The sequence below is a fragment of the Gadus chalcogrammus genome, chromosome 21, assembly GCF_026213295.1.
Source record: "Gadus chalcogrammus isolate NIFS_2021 chromosome 21, NIFS_Gcha_1.0, whole genome shotgun sequence".
Classification (NCBI taxonomy): Eukaryota; Metazoa; Chordata; class Actinopteri; order Gadiformes; family Gadidae; genus Gadus; species Gadus chalcogrammus.
Window position 1 is genome coordinate 6,284,750 of NC_079432.1, and position 16,567 is coordinate 6,301,316.

The following is a 16,567-nucleotide window of genomic DNA, read 5'->3' on the forward strand; positions in this document are numbered from 1 at the left end:
GTTTATTGGGATGTGAAGTTTCTCAGGGTGAAGTGGTGAAAGATTAAATGTTTAAAATTCTAAAAGCAAAATAAAGAAACCAACAAATAGACAAACATAGCAAATCTATTGGATGACGTGCTTGAAGCCCCACCCCCTGACGGCCAGGCGCGTGACAGCACCAGTGATCCCTAGTAAACAGTGAAGTGGCAACTGGTGCAGCGCTGGACCCCGCCATCCATTTGAGACCCTTTTTAATCCAAAGTGTGGCAGTTGAAAAAGAGCGTCAGTCATGGAAACGAGACAGCAAGGTAAGTGGTTCATTCACCTGATTAAAATGTGTTTGGTTTGTTTTAAATTGCGTTTCCCCCGTTCTTGATAGGCAGCGCTATATGTAAATGGCGCACGCGCGTCTCCTGTTATCGTAGCAAGGATTGGATAACTTGGTTAATACAGAAATAAAAATGTAAACACACAACTAACCCTGAACTCCACCCCTCATATATCCACCTGCAAGTATGCACTATAACCAGGTAAGAGTCTAAAACATTGGATGGACCTAAAGCCAAATTACTGAACTTGACCCAGCTTGTTGCTTTGGAAACTGACTCTTGCTGCACTCACCTAATGACTTTCAATATTGTAAGGAGGGTTAAATTATTTATAGACGTGTTCCTTTTTCTTCTTCCTATTTAGTGATGCAGTCTCTGTTTTAGACTACAGGACGGTTGAAAGGTCCAAAGTATTAATTAAAACACATTGCCATTCGTTCATACCAGCAAACCCACTGTTTTAGAATAGTTCATTGTGCAAAGTAGTTTTGATTTCCCGTTTCACTCCTTGAACGTTTATGTACTTCCTAGTTCTCAATTTGTGTCACTAATAGGTGAACTTCCTTTTGCATTCTAATTGTCATAGCTATTGAAATATTAGAGTGATTATTATTTAAATTAATTTAATTATCTATACATTCTGTTTCAATAGATGATGGCAAATTAAAAATGTCCCAAAAATTGTAATGAAATCAAATGGGGTGATCATTGAAGTTTGTCAAAGAAACGTGCATTTAATTTGATTCTTGATCCTTGGATACCTCTTGAATAAGTCTACTATAACTACACTGTAAAATTGATCCTACAGATTGTCTTCTGTGTTCAGGAAAGGATTGGATACAGAAACTCATCATAGGTTTAACAATGTTCCAGGTCAGTTAGGCTAGGAATGCTTTACTGCAGTCAGATGGGTAGGTCAGCATACCATCACCATGGCTTTTGACTTTGCCGCTGTGATCAGCCATGGGCTTCTGATTTAAGCTAGCCCCATGACCACCACCCAGCCCACCAAAGTTATGCCAATCTTGTGACCAAAGGTATACTACAGCTAGTATGAGGGAAAGGGGGTAGGGGCATATCATGTATGTCATTATTAGTTGGGAATCATATTTATCAATCATCTGTAAAGGTGGGAAACGGAACAGAAATAATGCCCCTGAGTCATAATTCACTGTATTTGCATGCATCCAAATATGTATTTTTTTATGTGTATACATTTACACTTGTATGCAATGTAGCTATTATATTAGCTATTCAATCGGTAGTGATGTGTAGAGTAACTTTCTTTACTCTGCCACTATATCTTCCCTACTGATGAATGACATTAGCATATGTTTCACAAATAGCCAACTCCACCCCCATCTATGCAAACAAACACAGTCTAAAAGAGGGGATTCATAACCCAAATGAATTGAATGGCTGTTCTTTCACATGCTACCCAAATTACACCATCTTAATGTATCGTAAATTAGTTTTTAAGTAAACAAAGCAGAAATCAGTATTGCCGTCAAATCTCAACTGTCCACCTCTATTACATGTAACTATACCCAACAGCACATTTTTCAACATGGTCACCGTAGGTTACCATTTTTGTAAAAGGACAACATGGTTGTCAATAGAGATATGGCCTCGGTTACACTTTTACCATTTGATCACATCAGGGCTGGACAGTCCTAGATCGGATCGTGCTCACATTGGGATCCGATGAGCTGCCCCACATTAAGGTGGTCAGGCTCGGGCAATGATCATATTCCATATGTGTGTGGACAGCAATGTGAGAAGACGAGTGTTGATTGCATTCAAGTGTGGACGAGGCCAGACCTGTGGTCCGATCTGGCACATCCGACCACAACATTTGCAATGAAATGAAAAGGGTAACCAAAGCCACACACAGTTAGGATTCAAACCGGCCAGCAGTACTTGTTCTAAAGCAATGGGTAATCCAGCTACTGAGGTTATCCCTAATGCTGTGCTGAAAAACATCGACAAACTGTGCAGTGACAAGCTTGCAATCGGTGAGAAGATGTCATCTTCTCATTGCTGTGCTCATGCTTGGCCGTGTTAGACCATAGCCCAACCACAGCATGGCCAGTGCCGTGTCTTGAGTACAATTTGCCATTGTGCAAAAAGCAGTGATAGTTGATGTAGCCTGGCTATACATGCAGTTGTAAGTGATGGAGTAGAAAGCAGTTCTCTGTGTGTGTGCGTGCGGTGTGCGTGCGTGTGTGCGTGTTTTTAACTCCCCTTCTCCTGTATCTTCCCGGCTGCTGCCCTGGGACCAGAGTTGTACTCTAGTGTTTTGAGTGATGCCGTGGTGGACTGGGGCAGCGAGAGCCCTGGAGAAGAATGGGTTAACACAAACAGGGAAGGGGCAGAGCATGGTAAGCGTCGCACCTGGGTGGGGTGGCTGTGTGTGTTTACCTTGTCTGCATGGAGTAGGGTGGAGCTGGTTTTAGTACTCTGTGGCTGGCTGGGGGGGGCGGGGTCAAGCTGCTTTCATGGCATTAGATTCTGTAACAGTTTGAAACGATTTTTAAGGTTTCAAGCCGTTATCAACTTTGAATTGCGCCTTTGCTGATAATCAGTCGTTATCAGCAAGGTCACTAACTAAATAGTTTTGAAAGTGAATTGATCCTAATCTTTACTGCGTTCATATAAACAGTGGGGAGGGGACAGTAGACTAGTCTTTATTTAATCTTTCCACACAGTAAGAAAGATCATGTTTGATTTGCAGTGCCACATCCATTTGCATGCCTAGTTTAGTTCATTCTTTGACGCGTGTCGCCATCCTTAAGGCCCCAGGGACGAGGACCTGGCTCACCTGTCAGAGGACAGTCATGTTGTGGGCAGGTCGTTAGGGGACTCCCAGGCCGTGGGCTCCCAGAACGGGGAGGCCGGCCTGGGGGACGGTGCAGCGTGGCATGGGGGGAGCTGGGGAGCTCCAACCACCACGGGGGGACGGGAGGAGTGGGGCCGGCCCTCCCTTCGTCTCTCTGAAGACTGGCCGATGACCGGTCCCTGGAACACCAACGCCCCAGGTGACCGGCGCCCTAGACCACAGCCACCCCACCCCTTTACTAGAGTAGACTGGACTCCGAACACAACAGAATAGAATCTCTTTATCGTAGGCTAGTAGGCTACAGTACAGTAGGCTAGTTCTCCCTGATGGCCCTTGTAAAAAGCTTTTGTTTCTTCCGGACTGCTTTGCATAGGCTGGCGCCGTTGCTCCACGTTTGACGTAGCTACAAAAGCTAACCCCGTAGGAAACGATCCCCGTAGTCAAATAGTGAAAGAGCCCAGTCCCATGTGATCATCATCATGTAGATATTAAGCAGACACACACGGCCCTCAGGCGACCGGTTTAGTGCTGCAACAGAAACCACACATCCTAATTGAAAGCCGCAAGAGTATTGCCGGCCTAATGGAGAGCAGGCCGATTCCAGTTCTATTACATGATCTCTGTTCCTCCAGCACTCTCTGTTATCAGACTAGCTGATGTTGTGTTCGGATGGATGAAGAACAAAGTGTTTGGTTCATTTGGTCGTATATTCCCCATATTCAAGTAGGAAAAAATGCCGAAAATAGAAGGTTATGTTATGTTGGAAAATGTCACAGTTAATACGATAAGCTTGATTCAAACATATGAAGTGCAGTCACATGATTGTGTTCAATATGCCCCCCCCCCCCCCCCCCCAACCTAGCCTCATGTAAATACCATGATCTGATCATAAGTGTGACCTGATTCCTTATCTTCCTGCTGTAGAAATGTGTGCCTTCTCCAGATGCATGCTTTGTGTTTGTGTCCAGAAGGCCTAGTGCCCAGTTGGTGTGTGAACAGTGTGATTGTTTTAGCTGCCTGAATGGCACTGAGCCCATAGCATGGCTTGAATCGGACGTTCATGATTTCGGAAGGATGCTGCAGTCTCCCTCGCGGCCTATTTGGCACTGCCTGTTTTGTTGTTATTCCGTACAGGGAATGTTGCATCTGCGTCGCTGTTTTATCTGAGAATATATTTTGGAAAATATATATTTAGATATGAACTGCTACTCTCTTGCATGTGCATGTTTTGCAGCTATATTGGTTGTCTTTTTGAAGATATCCTCAACAGTGATATGCAGTGTAATAGTTTAATTGAGAATGTGTTATTATGTTACTAATGGCGTCATACATCTCACTCTTTACCGCTGCCATGTAAAGACAGAGGAAACTTCAGAACAGGTATGAACCATCTTTACTTTACTGAAAGGACTCTGCACATTTCCTCAGACCCATGTCTTTGATGAGACGCATCATCAGCCTTGATATGTTGAGTGTTCAGCTCCCATAGCTGTATCCGATTTGTACCTGTGTGTTTCCAATAAAAGTAAGATGCAAACCAAGATATAGCAACGGGAGATCCACATCCAAAAGGTCAACAATTAACCTGGGGTCTTACCCATCAGCCAAATCATCAAACCATCACATGCAAACGTTGTTGTAAATCCATGTGATTAAATGTGAAGCACCTGGAGTTAGGGATGTGTCCAAACCAAAGGGCTTCAGAGCTTGTGTGTGTGTGTGTGTGTGTGTGTGTGTGTGTGTGTGTGTGTGTGTGTGTGTGTGTGTGTGTGTGTGTGTGTGTGTGTGTGTGTGTGTGTGTGTGTGTGTGTGTGTGTGTGTGTGTGTGTGTGTGTCCCTCCCTAGCTCCTAATTACATTTTTAACTGTATACTAACACTCAAAACCAATGTGTGGAATCAATTAAGCATCGAGCATCTTGTTTGAAGATGTGTGTGTCCGCGTGTGTTTGTTTACGTGAGTGTGTGTGTGTCGGTCTGTGTCTAGGGTCCGCCACCAGTTGAAACAGGATAATCCAGGGCAGTTAATCCAGATTACTGCTCAGCAGGCCACAGTCGCTGATTGCATAACGTCCGTTTAGAGATGGACAGACAGACACAGACTGGATCATATAGAGCCATCATACATGTTAGTTTATTAACACCCAAATAAATGCTTCATTTCTGGTTTATAGAAAATAAAATAAAACAGGTTGTTTTGTTTGTTTGATTCATGCAGCTCTTTGGGAAGAGGCTTGAGGTTATTCTCTTTCATGAGGAATCGAACACACGCACGCACACACACACACACACACACACACACACACACACACACACACACACACACACACACGCACAAATCTCTAGACCTATGATGTTGTTCATGTTTGTTGTGTCCGTCATGGTAGGTCTTCTAGACTCTGAGCCGTTGCGAGAGGCAGATGAGGATCTGGCCTCCGAGGGTAACTACCCCATCTTGACAGAGGAAGAGAGGGAAGAGATTCACCAAGAACTGGACAAGGTAAACTCAAATCTCAATCTCAAACAAGGCTGTGAAATGCACAACTTCCCATTGCAACAATGTGGTTCAGGAAAACAGTATTGGTGTTGGTGCATGTTGTACAAATTTGGACTTAATCCTTGATGTTCAAAGAATGTTCTTCAAATGTGATTCGTGCCTCTGTAAAGCCCTCTGAAGTGACTTTGTGTTTGAAAGGTACTATATCAATAAACCCGTCCGGGCTTATCATGTCTTTGAACAATGACCCTCAGTATCAACCTGCAATATAAATTTTGATTCGATATTTTTGAATGGCAAATGACTAATCCTTGACCATCCTTGTGTATTGTTCTCTCCCAAGCTGGAAGAGGAGATCAGCACTCTGAGGCAAGTGCTGACATCTAAAGAGAAGCAACAAGCCGACCTCAGACAGAAACTGGGCATCAGCCCGCTCAGCGATTTCAAAAACAACGTCTCCAAGGGCTGGCATGACATGCAGACCTCTGTTGCGTAAGTTGTGCTCACCGGGACTGACCCCACTTCCACTTTGCTGCAGCTCCGGGCTAGCCGGACGCAGCGACTGAGCATATACGAGAAGGGGGGGCAGCCGATGCAGGGAGAGCCAGTCTGGGCCAGGGCAGATAAGCAAAACAAGTTTGTGCCCCTTCCAATCCTGCTGCATTCTCCCTGCCAGTTCTACAGGTTTTAGGGCTTGTTGGCGGTCAACCGAGAGGGCTAAGGCCATCTGACTGTGACAGTGTGATGATGCAAACACATGCACGGACTCAAGTACACATGTGTTTGGACACAAACACGAACACTTTGTTGTGAATGTAATTGGGAATGTGGAGATTTTATGAGGGACAGTGGGAGAGCTGTTTGCTTTAAGGACACACCACCACCAGTGGCCTGTGTGTGTGTGTGTGTGTGTGTGTGTGTGTGTGTGTGTGTGTGTGTGTGTGTGTGTGTGTGTGTGTGTGTGTGTGTGTGTGTGTGTGTGTGTGTGTGTGTGTGTGTGTGTGTGTGTGTAGTACCAGCATTAAGCATGTTCATCATGTATAAAATGTTTTTCTTTAGACCAGTTGTAGAGCAAAGAGGATCCAATTTATATTTTCAACTGAATACAGTGGCCTGGTATACAGGCAGCTGGTTTACTGAATATATATCATCCTATATGTCATCAGCTGGTCATTGCTGTATCTTAATCTAGAGGGGGAGAGAGAGAGAGGGTAGAGATCGAGAGAGATAAGGAGTGAGAGGAGGGAAGTCATTCTTTGCCTCCTTTTGTTATCCAGTTACACCTCGACTCAGAGATCAGATTGCATGTGCATTTGCAGCCAGCCACACACATACACAAACATGCATACCGCCACACGCACACACATCTATAATGAAGCGCTGGAGACGGAACGATTGAGTAACACTGTTTTGAAATCAGCATGTGATGGAGAGTTCATTGTCATTATGTTAGTGTGGTTTATGTGTCAAAAGGCCAAAATGAAAGAGACTGTGTGTGTGTGTGTGTGTGTGTGTGTGTGTGTGTGTGTGTGTGTGTGTGTGTGTGTGTGTGTGTGTGTGTGTGTGTGTGTGTGTGTGTGTGTGTGTGTGTGTGTGTGTGTGTGTGTGTGTGTGCAGCTATAAGAAGACGACGGAGACGTTTTCCACAGCAGGCCAGAAGACCTCTGCAGCCTTTAGCACCCTGGGCACCGCCATCACCAGGAAGCTAGGAGACATGAGGTAATGATGTCATATCCTGTCCATTTGTTCGCAGTGACCTTGGAAAACAGAACAAATAGTTGAATTTGATTCCTTTCATCTCACACATTAAAGTGAATTTGGTTTATATGTCTGATATGGCTACGCGGATACGTACACATGATGTCATGTGATCACAGACGAAAGAAGAGGGCCTTTACACTTTTAAATTTCAAACTATATCTATATCCGTCCATGTACTCTGTCCACCCTACACAACGTCAATGTTGAAAAAAAAAAACACCTCTCTCCATCATCTTTAATTTGAAAACCGAAACACCCATCTGGCAATCAAAAACATGTATTTTGCGAAAACATCATGCCGTCGAAAAGTTTACTTTTTCATGTTGCAGCTGGAATTGGAATCCTCTATTTTGCAAATCAAACACTGTTTTGCTTTTTCCGGGTAATTACAGGGTAACCTTGCAAAACAATCTTGAGAACAATCAAACAATCGTAACTTTGCTGACCAGGGTCGGAAGAGGGAAATCAGGCACAGAGTCCTGCTAATTATCCCGTGGTGTTTACCCGGCCTAACACGCTAATCAACCTCTGCTCTAATGTAACGCCTCTCCCTTTCTCCAGCTGTCTTGCCTCCGTCACTGCTTCTGCTCCTGGCTCTTGTCCTCTTCTGAATGAGTTTTTGACATTAGTTCCGTTCACCAAGTCAAAGGCTGTTGATTATATAAGTCTACTAAGCTGCTTTCACTGTGGCCGAGGTGGCCAGAGAGACAGCCTTCCCCCACTTCTCTATCGCGGGCTAACCTTCCCTATCCCCCGCTTGCTCTTTCTAACCCCTCTCTTTGCTATTATTATAGTATATGTATGTTATATTAAGGAAGAGGGGAAGGCAAGACAAGAATATTGTGGAAGAAAGAGGAAGGGATGGGAGAGATGGATCAGAGTGGCTTGGAAGGCAAGAGATGGAGGTTGCCATTGACTGTAACACAGGGAGTGTGTGTGTGTGTGTGTGTGTGTGTGTGTGTGTGTGTGTGTGTGTGTGTGTGTGTGTGTGTGTGTGTGTGTGTGTGTGTGTGTGTGTGTGTGTGTGTGTGTGTGTGTGTGTGTGCACGCGTGTGTGAGACGTGTGTGTGTGTGTGTGTGTCAGAGGGAGAGTGTCTGTCACCTGCCCTGCTGTCAATATGCCCTGCAGGATGGAGGTGGGGAGTGTGGGGGGGGGGGGGGGTTATGGGGAATTGACATTGCATCCATTTCCTGGCTAAATGGATGCCTTTGGAGGTCAGGACCTCATCCTGTTGGCTATGAACAGAGTTCCCTATCAGCAGGGACATATGTTGCTTCGCTAGAGTACAATTTGCGTCTTACCCAATCAGATTTTTGCCAGAGAGGCAAACTCCCAAAGCTGGACGTAAAAGCTCTCTTAGTTATTCCTGCCACCGTCAAAGTATTGGATCTGTGGTGGCTGCCAGGAGATAAGGAAAAAAAAAAAGACATTTGGAAACCCATTAAAAAGTAGCCCGATCCAAATGTGCGACAGAACCACTTCTGGTGAAAGAGGTTATTGCACTTGCTTTTTAGGTGTGTGCAATTCATACTTTATTCATGCAAGGTACGAGGAAGAACTATAGACTTTGTGTGAGTTACTCTGTCTATGATTATAGAGCCTATTCATTGTGTAACGCGAACCCCTTCCTTGTTGAAAGTTTGTGTTTTTATCATGTTAAGTAAGGACATGAAATATTTGAATATCACATTACATTACTTGTCACATTTCCTCCCCTGTGATGACAGATGAGTGTTAGTGTTAGGTTGGGTTGCAGTAGCATAAACCAAAACAAACTTTATCTTTCATTTATTCCAGCATGTTTGGTTTAGAGATATTGTATCCACGGAGGTATGTTTCAAGTTGTTTTTGTGTGTCTGTGTGGTGGTGGTGGTGGGGGGGGGGGGGGGGGGGGTGTTTGCGTGTGTTTTTGTGTTAACATGCATCCATTTGTATTATTGCCTATTTGTGATGACAAACATGCTTTACAACACTGCAGTTTTTGTGTCTTAAACACTTGCTTCCCTGGGTTGCTTTGTGATTCCATGTATTTGATTCGGGTATCTTGCATGACTAGTTTTCAAGTATTTCACTTTTATTTATTTATTTCTCTTCTTCTTTGTGTGTTGTCTTATTCTACCGTCCAATTTGCAGTGATGGAATTTATTTGCAGTGAAAATTTGTCCTTACTTAGGCAACCAATAGGTAGGAAGACGTTGAGAGTTAGCCTTTTTCCAGCTATTTACAAACCCGCGAATTCTAGAGAATGTGTTAGGAGCATTGCAAGATCGGTCCTTATTCCGTGAGTGTTTGAGCGGCTGTTTTGTCTGGTTCATAAGCAGGTGAGTGAGGTCTTGGATAGTCCTCTGTTCTGTACATGTGAGTGGTTATGGGGTAAAAGGGTAGAGGGTTAAGCCCCCTTGTTATTCTTTTTAGAGCTTTAACATAGACTTATGGATGTATTTTTTATATGCCAATTTATTTTTCTTTCTCCCCTTTTGCATCTCAAGATCCAACTCCATAGGGTAAGAATCATAAAGATATATATATATATATATAGATTAAAAAAAATCCTGGTATCATGAGCCCTTTGCCAGAGTTTGCCACAGTGTGCAGGGTTTGACCTTCAAAGTACCTCAATCCATCGCAAACATCTCTGATGTGTGAATCCTTGATATAGAGACAAACCAAAATATATTGCACCTTTTCAAATGAGTTGTTTTACACAGATGACATTGTGAAGGAAGGCAAGGCAAGGCAACTTTATTTATATAGCACTTTTCATACACAAGGCAGACTCAAAGTGCTTAAGGAAGGTCAGAGGACAGAAATAACTGCTTTGTCTCTGTTTGGATGGGACCTGGATTGGATGCAGCCAGTTGCTGGGTAGCCCCTTGTCTTGAAGTGGAGAGAGGATCGTTTTACTTTTCTTTTCTGCAATGCAATAATAGGACCTGGTTCCTGCCAGTAGACTTAGCCTCAAGGTCCCAGACAGCTCTGGTAATCTGGGAAATAGAAAGCGAGTGTAGTCGCGAGCCAGGTATCGATCGAGAGCCATTTGGAATGTGGGCAGACACCCGTAGATACCATTTCCCCAGATAAAAGCATTCCTTACTTTACTGTACTATATTTTTTCCCCTGTTTGTGTATGTGTGTGTGTCGTACAGTGATGTGAGTAGGTACAGTGTAGTGTGGTGGTGGTGCAGACGGGTTAGTGTTTGTGTGTTTGCACGCTGAAGCTGTGCTAATCATTAACTCCTCTCTAACCATGCTCTCGTGGGACAGCTACTCAATCCGACACTCCATGAGCATGCCCACCATGAGGTAATGTCTGACTGTTTGTTAAAGACTAAAGGACAGCGTTAGCACCACAATCACGTTTCTTTCTTTTCTCACAACAGACTTTAAATGCAATTTATGTATATCAAGTCTTAAATGGTGACCAGGTGCAATTGCACTGATTAGTCACAAATGAATTTACAATGTTTGATATGCAACAAAAATGTGTTGTTATACTGAAATCAAGAATGAGGAGTTCAACGTCCCAGGTCATATTGTCTCCATTCACTTTGCCCTATTTTCTTCCCCTCTGTCGTTTACAGAAACTCACCCAGCTTCAAGTCTTTTGAGGAAAAAGTTGAAAGTACAGTGACAACCATTAAGGTAGGACATTTTGTGTGTTTGTGAGAAGAGAATGCTATCAAAACAGTTTGCTGAAGGCTATTATTCATACCTTCTTCTTCGTCTACATGATAGCATCGTTTTCTCTTCTCCGACCAGAAGCTACGGCCTAAACACAGACACTAAGCTCGACCGGCCCTAGATTTGCGTTCTAACAGCCGGCCTTATGTGACCCTGTACCCTATCTCCCCCTGGTTTATCCTCTTCGTCCAGACCAAGGTGGGGGGGCCCGAGCCCGGGGGGAGCTTCGAGGAGGTACTCTCCTCCGCAGCGCAGGCCAGCTCACAGGAGCGGCCCAGCCCCCCCCTGACAGACACCTCGGAGAGGCCCTGTTAGGGCCGCGTCCAACGCAGAAGGAGGGACCCAACCAGAGAGATTGACTTAAATGATCTCCATACTTTACACTTTGGCTGCAGTCAGCACCTGGTTCCAGGTACAAAAAAACGACATTGACGTGAATACATTACTGCATTGTGATGCCCCACTAAATCATATCCTAGACGAGATAGTTACCGCCTCAAGCACATCCCGAAGATTAGTTTCCTACTCTCCTTAATCCTTGCTAATGGGAAGAGCTAAGCAAACGCACTCTACACTCTATTGTCTATCATTGACATGTTGTCACATAGATTTGACCGCACATACAGTACAGTACATGAAGTGCAGGATGAAATCTTAATGCATATCGATGCACACTCTAGAATTAATTTGACACCAAAACCAGGTGGAGGGGGTGTGCATTATATAATTTGTTTAATGATTTTCAAGTGACCAATGTTTGGATTTTATGGAAAAGAGGAGAGAATGTTTCTGCGTTGTTGTTGACTTGTCATTACTTGAATGCTGGATATTATTGCACTGATACATGTTTTCATCCAGGTCTACTAATTTAATTCATATATTATTGAAAATGTCAAATATATTACTACTAGATTAGATAGAACTAACACTTCAAATCAGATATGGGTGACTCAAACTCAACCGAATACTCGGAAAACTGTTCATTCCAACTTTAATTGTGATTGCCCTGGTCTCTCTCACATACAGAGACACAAATCTACCCAGCTACTGAACCCTGATTAGTTATGCTCCTTTCAATAGTTCTGGTTGTTTCCTTAACCAGTGACAATCCCTTAAACACAACCCTTTAGAGTCCATCTTGAGAAGACAATGCAACTTAATGTGAAAAAAAGTGGTCATTGTTGTCTACACAAGTTTCTGAAGAACCTAAACATGAACTACATTTAGTTATATAATTATTGACCTCTTTGGTTTTTTCCATTTTTTCTTATCACTTTAATTTGTGTTCAATTTCACCAATGACCATCATTTGTGTTGAGTGAATGATAAACATTTAAAAAAGTTTGCCATGTTGGAAATGATGGCATGAAAGAGGCTTTTGTGAACGTCATGATTGCATTATCTTATGTTGAGTGAGCCTTGAAAAAAAAAAAAAAAGCGTTTAACTTTTACCAAAGCTTTTTACTAAAACCTTGCAATGTTGGCATATCCAAATACATGGCATTGAAACGAAATGTTACTGTTTCCGGTTTTTATTGTTACTCTATTATTTCAACTATACTATATTTTAAATAAACTGCATTTATGAGTAAACCATAATGTTTCAGTTTTATTTATTTTTTACGGATAATTTGTCCGGAAATGTGTGAATGTATATCAAAATGCATATTGAATGTACTACAAAATATATTTGAAATACTCTTACCAAGGTTACATCAAGGTTACATCAAACAGCAGTTTTGAAATGTCTGTCAGATTTTATGTAATAGAGCCACATATAGCAAATTGTAACAGAAATGGCCATGCTGACCAATGATTTCCTTTTTTCCCTACATTTTCTTATAGTATAGAATCCAGAATCCCGAAGCCCCTCTAAAGCGTCACAGGACCACGGGTCATATGACCATATAGTGGAACACTGGGTGGCTAATGCTCACATAATGAAGTTAAACATGTGACCCGACACAAATAGTTTAAACAGGAGGTCAGGGTAAAGGAAAAAAATAAAATAAAAATAGCAGCAACCATGGAAACCATTTGCATTTATCAACAATGTAAACAATTCGGTGTTCTGCTTAATGCAAATCTGGCGTCTTCCGGTCTTCGGAGGTCCTCCACCTCAGGGCAGTGTGTCCGGTGGTCCGTGTTCCCAGTCAGGACGTATGTGTCGGAGGTTCGGCAGCCTTGCTCATGTGACCTCTTCGCTCTTCCTTGAGACAGTCGACCAGCTGAATCACATCGGGGTGGCGAAAACGACCTGACGACGGCATCACGAGAGACGGTGGGAGGAAGGCAGAACAACAGTTGTACACATGAGGAGAGGGATGCGTGAGGCTTGGTACTTTCAGACCATATCAGTGCATATCCAAGCCTAAAAGTGTTAAGGGTCCCTGTTTAACCAACGGGGGTAATATTGATTGAAATCCTTTTCAGAAGTGGGACGGTGCAATCAGATGTAGAATGGACCATCAAACTTTTGGTACAGTCCGTCTATCGATTCATCTGAGTGGACACACCCCTGGTGGTGTCCCTAGGGTCGATATTGTCCTGCCTACTGTAGGGATGGAGATGCATACCTTCCGTCGAGTCAAAGAACTCCTGCAGTCTTCCGGGGGTTTCCTCCAGTTCTTCATACTCTTGGGCCTGGAGGATCATCTCTGCAAGGTCAAAGTCTTTGACCAGCCTTGCTTCCGGGCTGCTCTGTGACTCGTACTCCTGGGTGGCCCGGGTGCATTACAGGAATACAGCAGATGAAGTCACATGTCCATCGGTGTTGCGCTAACAAATTGTCTAGGAAGTACACTGAACATCAATGGGAAGATTCCATTAAAATTATTGCAAAGGTTGTATCAAAACTTTCTGTTGGACTGGTCCAACAGAACATTGATTCATGGCTCACTGAACCATGAATCTCTTCTGGTCCAACATGTTTTTCCAGTTACTAGACAAACGTGTTTGTCATTTATCAAATTGTTATTAGGGATACCCCAAAAAGAGCAGAGCACTGTGGTACAATACCCTAGTACCACAGTACTGTGGTTTGTGTGGTTTCCAAGGATGCATAATACATTTCAAGAGAACGCATCAAAGTACAGTAGATGGAGTTTAGTTGAAACACACTTGCCTCCCAGAGTCCATAAATCTCATTTTTCAGACCCCCTTGCAGCAAATCTGTTAAAGTTGTCATTGCTTCCTGCGATGGTATGAGGAATTATGACTATTAATATTGGGAAGATGCATAATTGTACAGAAGGGACAGAGCAAGGCAAATAGAGTGTCAAAAAGATATGAAAGGAAAGGAGCTTCCCAGGCTCCAATAATTATCGATCAATACCATGGCAGGAGCAGGTCACCTTTTCTCTTCTATGCTTCTCTTCCTTGCTGACCTTATCCATTGGAGCAATATCTCCCACAATGCTCTCTGCCATATCGTGAACCAGTGCAATCTTCATGCACCTGAGGACAGACAGAGAGGAGAGAGGATAATTTCATATCAGAGAGGTTATTTGTTTTGCCCTTGACCTCCCGATGGGTGTTTGTGATAGTAGAAACCCGACTCACCTTTCCTTATTGACTTTGGGGTCTGTGATGGTCATCGCCATTATAGACATCCTGTACATGTGGTCGGAGACGCTCTCGGGCTGCTTCACCTTCCTGTACACCCAGCCGGTGCGTGGGACTCTCTATAATGACGCAAACAAGACATTGGGGAGATTTAACAACACAGCAGTTGGTGAGATAAAGACGCATATGGGGTCCATTGGCCACTGTGAACCAACGTCAAAGCTCGTGTTGGTCTTTTTAAAGCCATTATGATGACTAGTATAAAGTCTAGTCTTCAGATGTGTGGCATCCCATCTCCGTTCACGTTGACATTTTATCTGAAATAAACTATTCTCAAGGACCCATTTTTCAATATTTAAATAATAATAATAGATTCCATTTATATAGCGCTTTTCTCACACTCAAAGCACGCTACAATTCGAACTATGTATTTTAATGCACAAGCTCTGTCGTCAGTCTTACTTTTAGTTGTCCAACTAGTTTCAGAAATTTCAAAAGATTCATGCTTTCAGCGGTGCTCAAGGAAGCTGCCATGTTTTGGAGGCTTGGTGTTATGACCTGGTAGAAGACACGTAGGTTTATTCAAACTCGTATCCCTCTGCTCGCTTATAGACTCAAATATTATGAGTATCCATTTTTTCAATATTTTGTATTCCAACGTTACTGTGAATATGGATAGATTTGGCGATAATGATAAAATACAGAAAGTCCTAAAATATGTTCATGAATGTTGACCACACGATGGCCCCGCGCAGCCGTAGAGGAAACTTACGTAGTCACGCGCTGACGTCATATTGTGCGCCGGATTTGCACGACGCGGGCGATTCATAATAAACAAAACAAGCCAACCATCGTTTTTTGAAGTCTGTTGTTCTCAGAATAGTGAGTTGCCAAAATGAAGAAGGCACCTAGGTCGAAATTGAAGACCGAGATCAAATCAAGAACAACGTCTAATATTGCATTGAGGCCAGCGGCGGAAGCAATGGTGAGTCTATAAAAAGTTGTTAAAAACGTACTTTATATATATCCTACTAGTGAGTTATAGTGAAGAACCTAATGAACCTAACGTTATAACCGAATCATTATTTCCCTAGGTCGAACTTGGATTCCTTCTTTTTTTGAATAAGCTTGCAGTGGAAGCAAGAACCAAAGCTTTTGAGGATAAATCTCTAACTATAAGAGCTCACCATCTCCCGGCAATCTCCAAGGTAGGGCGTGGGTGACCCGCTGCAAGCAAGGACTAAAAGGATGTTGCGTCCTCTTGCGATGAGTGGCCATCCTTTGTTAGCATTTCAACACTTATTTGTCTCCCGATTGCTGTGGACATTCTCTCCTCATATTGTATCGTCATATATGTCCTCCATACAATATACATGTGTAACAGTGTCTGTTGAAAAACCCTCTGACCTTGATTTTGTTTTCCTTCTGTTCATAGATGTTATTGAAAAAATCAAGAGGATGAAGTGAACGCAGTGCTTGGCGATGGTCATAGCCTTGCATTTGAACACTGTGAAGGACTCATGAACTGACTTGTGAGCCTTGAACTGATGAATAAAGTTGTTTTGTACGGTAGGAGTGATTGTTGTGAACTTGACTCCTGATATCAAACTCAGTCAGTCAGCTCAAGATCAGGCAGCCAGGAAATTGTCAAGAAGACACGGGGCAGACACTCGCCGCTCTGTTTTTTATGTCTTACAAAAATGTAAGTGACTGCATACTTTAAGGCATTAATATTTTTTTGGAAATGCAGCCTTTCTTTGATGTATTACTGCGCTACTTAACATCCGATTAAACTATCCCTGTTGTCCTATGCGTTGCATGGGTGGGGAACCTGAGGGGTTTCCATGGTTTGGGAACATTAGTCAGTATCTCTGCTAGGTTCCCAAAACAGCCGACATTCTCCTCACGTCTGGTT

General features: G+C 43.1%; 2 protein-coding genes across 6 annotated transcripts; one reads left to right on the forward strand and one right to left on the reverse strand.

The window, feature by feature from the left end:
• The first annotated feature begins 116 nt into the window (after positions 1 to 116).
• Positions 117 to 12,703, forward strand: tpd52l1 (tpd52 like 1). 5 transcript variants are annotated; one of them, XM_056581435.1, is made up of 10 exons: positions 172 to 290; positions 2,594 to 2,692; positions 5,536 to 5,648; positions 5,989 to 6,137; positions 7,263 to 7,364; positions 9,205 to 9,237; positions 9,897 to 9,911; positions 10,672 to 10,710; positions 10,989 to 11,049; positions 11,281 to 12,703. In XM_056581435.1, exons 1-10 carry the CDS (start codon positions 272 to 274, stop codon positions 11,401 to 11,403), a joined length of 753 nt encoding a protein of 250 aa, XP_056437410.1. In that variant the 5' UTR covers positions 172 to 271; the 3' UTR covers positions 11,404 to 12,703. The 5 variants fall into 5 exon arrangements, with proteins under 5 accessions (XP_056437415.1, XP_056437410.1, XP_056437411.1 ...); XM_056581436.1 differs by lacking the exon at positions 9,205 to 9,237 and having other exon boundaries at positions 173 to 290; XM_056581439.1 differs by lacking the exon at positions 2,594 to 2,692 and having other exon boundaries at positions 176 to 290.
• On the reverse strand, positions 11,782 to 15,434 carry hddc2 (HD domain containing 2). Its single transcript, XM_056581441.1, has 6 exons — positions 15,115 to 15,434; positions 14,650 to 14,771; positions 14,442 to 14,544; positions 14,213 to 14,281; positions 13,665 to 13,803; positions 11,782 to 13,345 (listed from the first exon to the last, which is right to left on the reverse strand). The coding sequence occupies exons 1-6, from the start codon at positions 15,184 to 15,186 to the stop codon at positions 13,242 to 13,244; spliced, it is 609 nt and encodes a 202-aa protein (XP_056437416.1). The 5' UTR covers positions 15,187 to 15,434; the 3' UTR covers positions 11,782 to 13,241.
• Positions 15,435 to 16,567: the final 1,133 nt, after the last annotated feature.

Bases quoted from the DNA above. Each gene is read 5' to 3' on its own strand.
- tpd52l1 (XM_056581435.1), top strand. The intron at 10,711-10,988 runs GTAATGTCTGAC...TGTCGTTTACAG, and splicing joins ATGAGCATGCCCACCATGAG to AAACTCACCCAGCTTCAAGT. The intron at 11,050-11,280 runs GTAGGACATTTT...CTCTTCGTCCAG, and splicing joins GTACAGTGACAACCATTAAG to ACCAAGGTGGGGGGGCCCGA.
- hddc2 (XM_056581441.1), bottom strand. From the start codon at position 15,186: ATGGCAGCTTCCTTGAGCACCGCTGAAAGCATGAATCTTTTGAAATTT. The intron at 14,772-15,114 runs GTAAGACTGACG...GCGTCATTATAG, and splicing joins AACTAGTTGGACAACTAAAA to AGAGTCCCACGCACCGGCTG. The intron at 13,346-13,664 runs GTATGCATCTCC...TGCCGTCGTCAG, and splicing joins GTTCTTTGACTCGACGGAAG to GTCGTTTTCGCCACCCCGAT.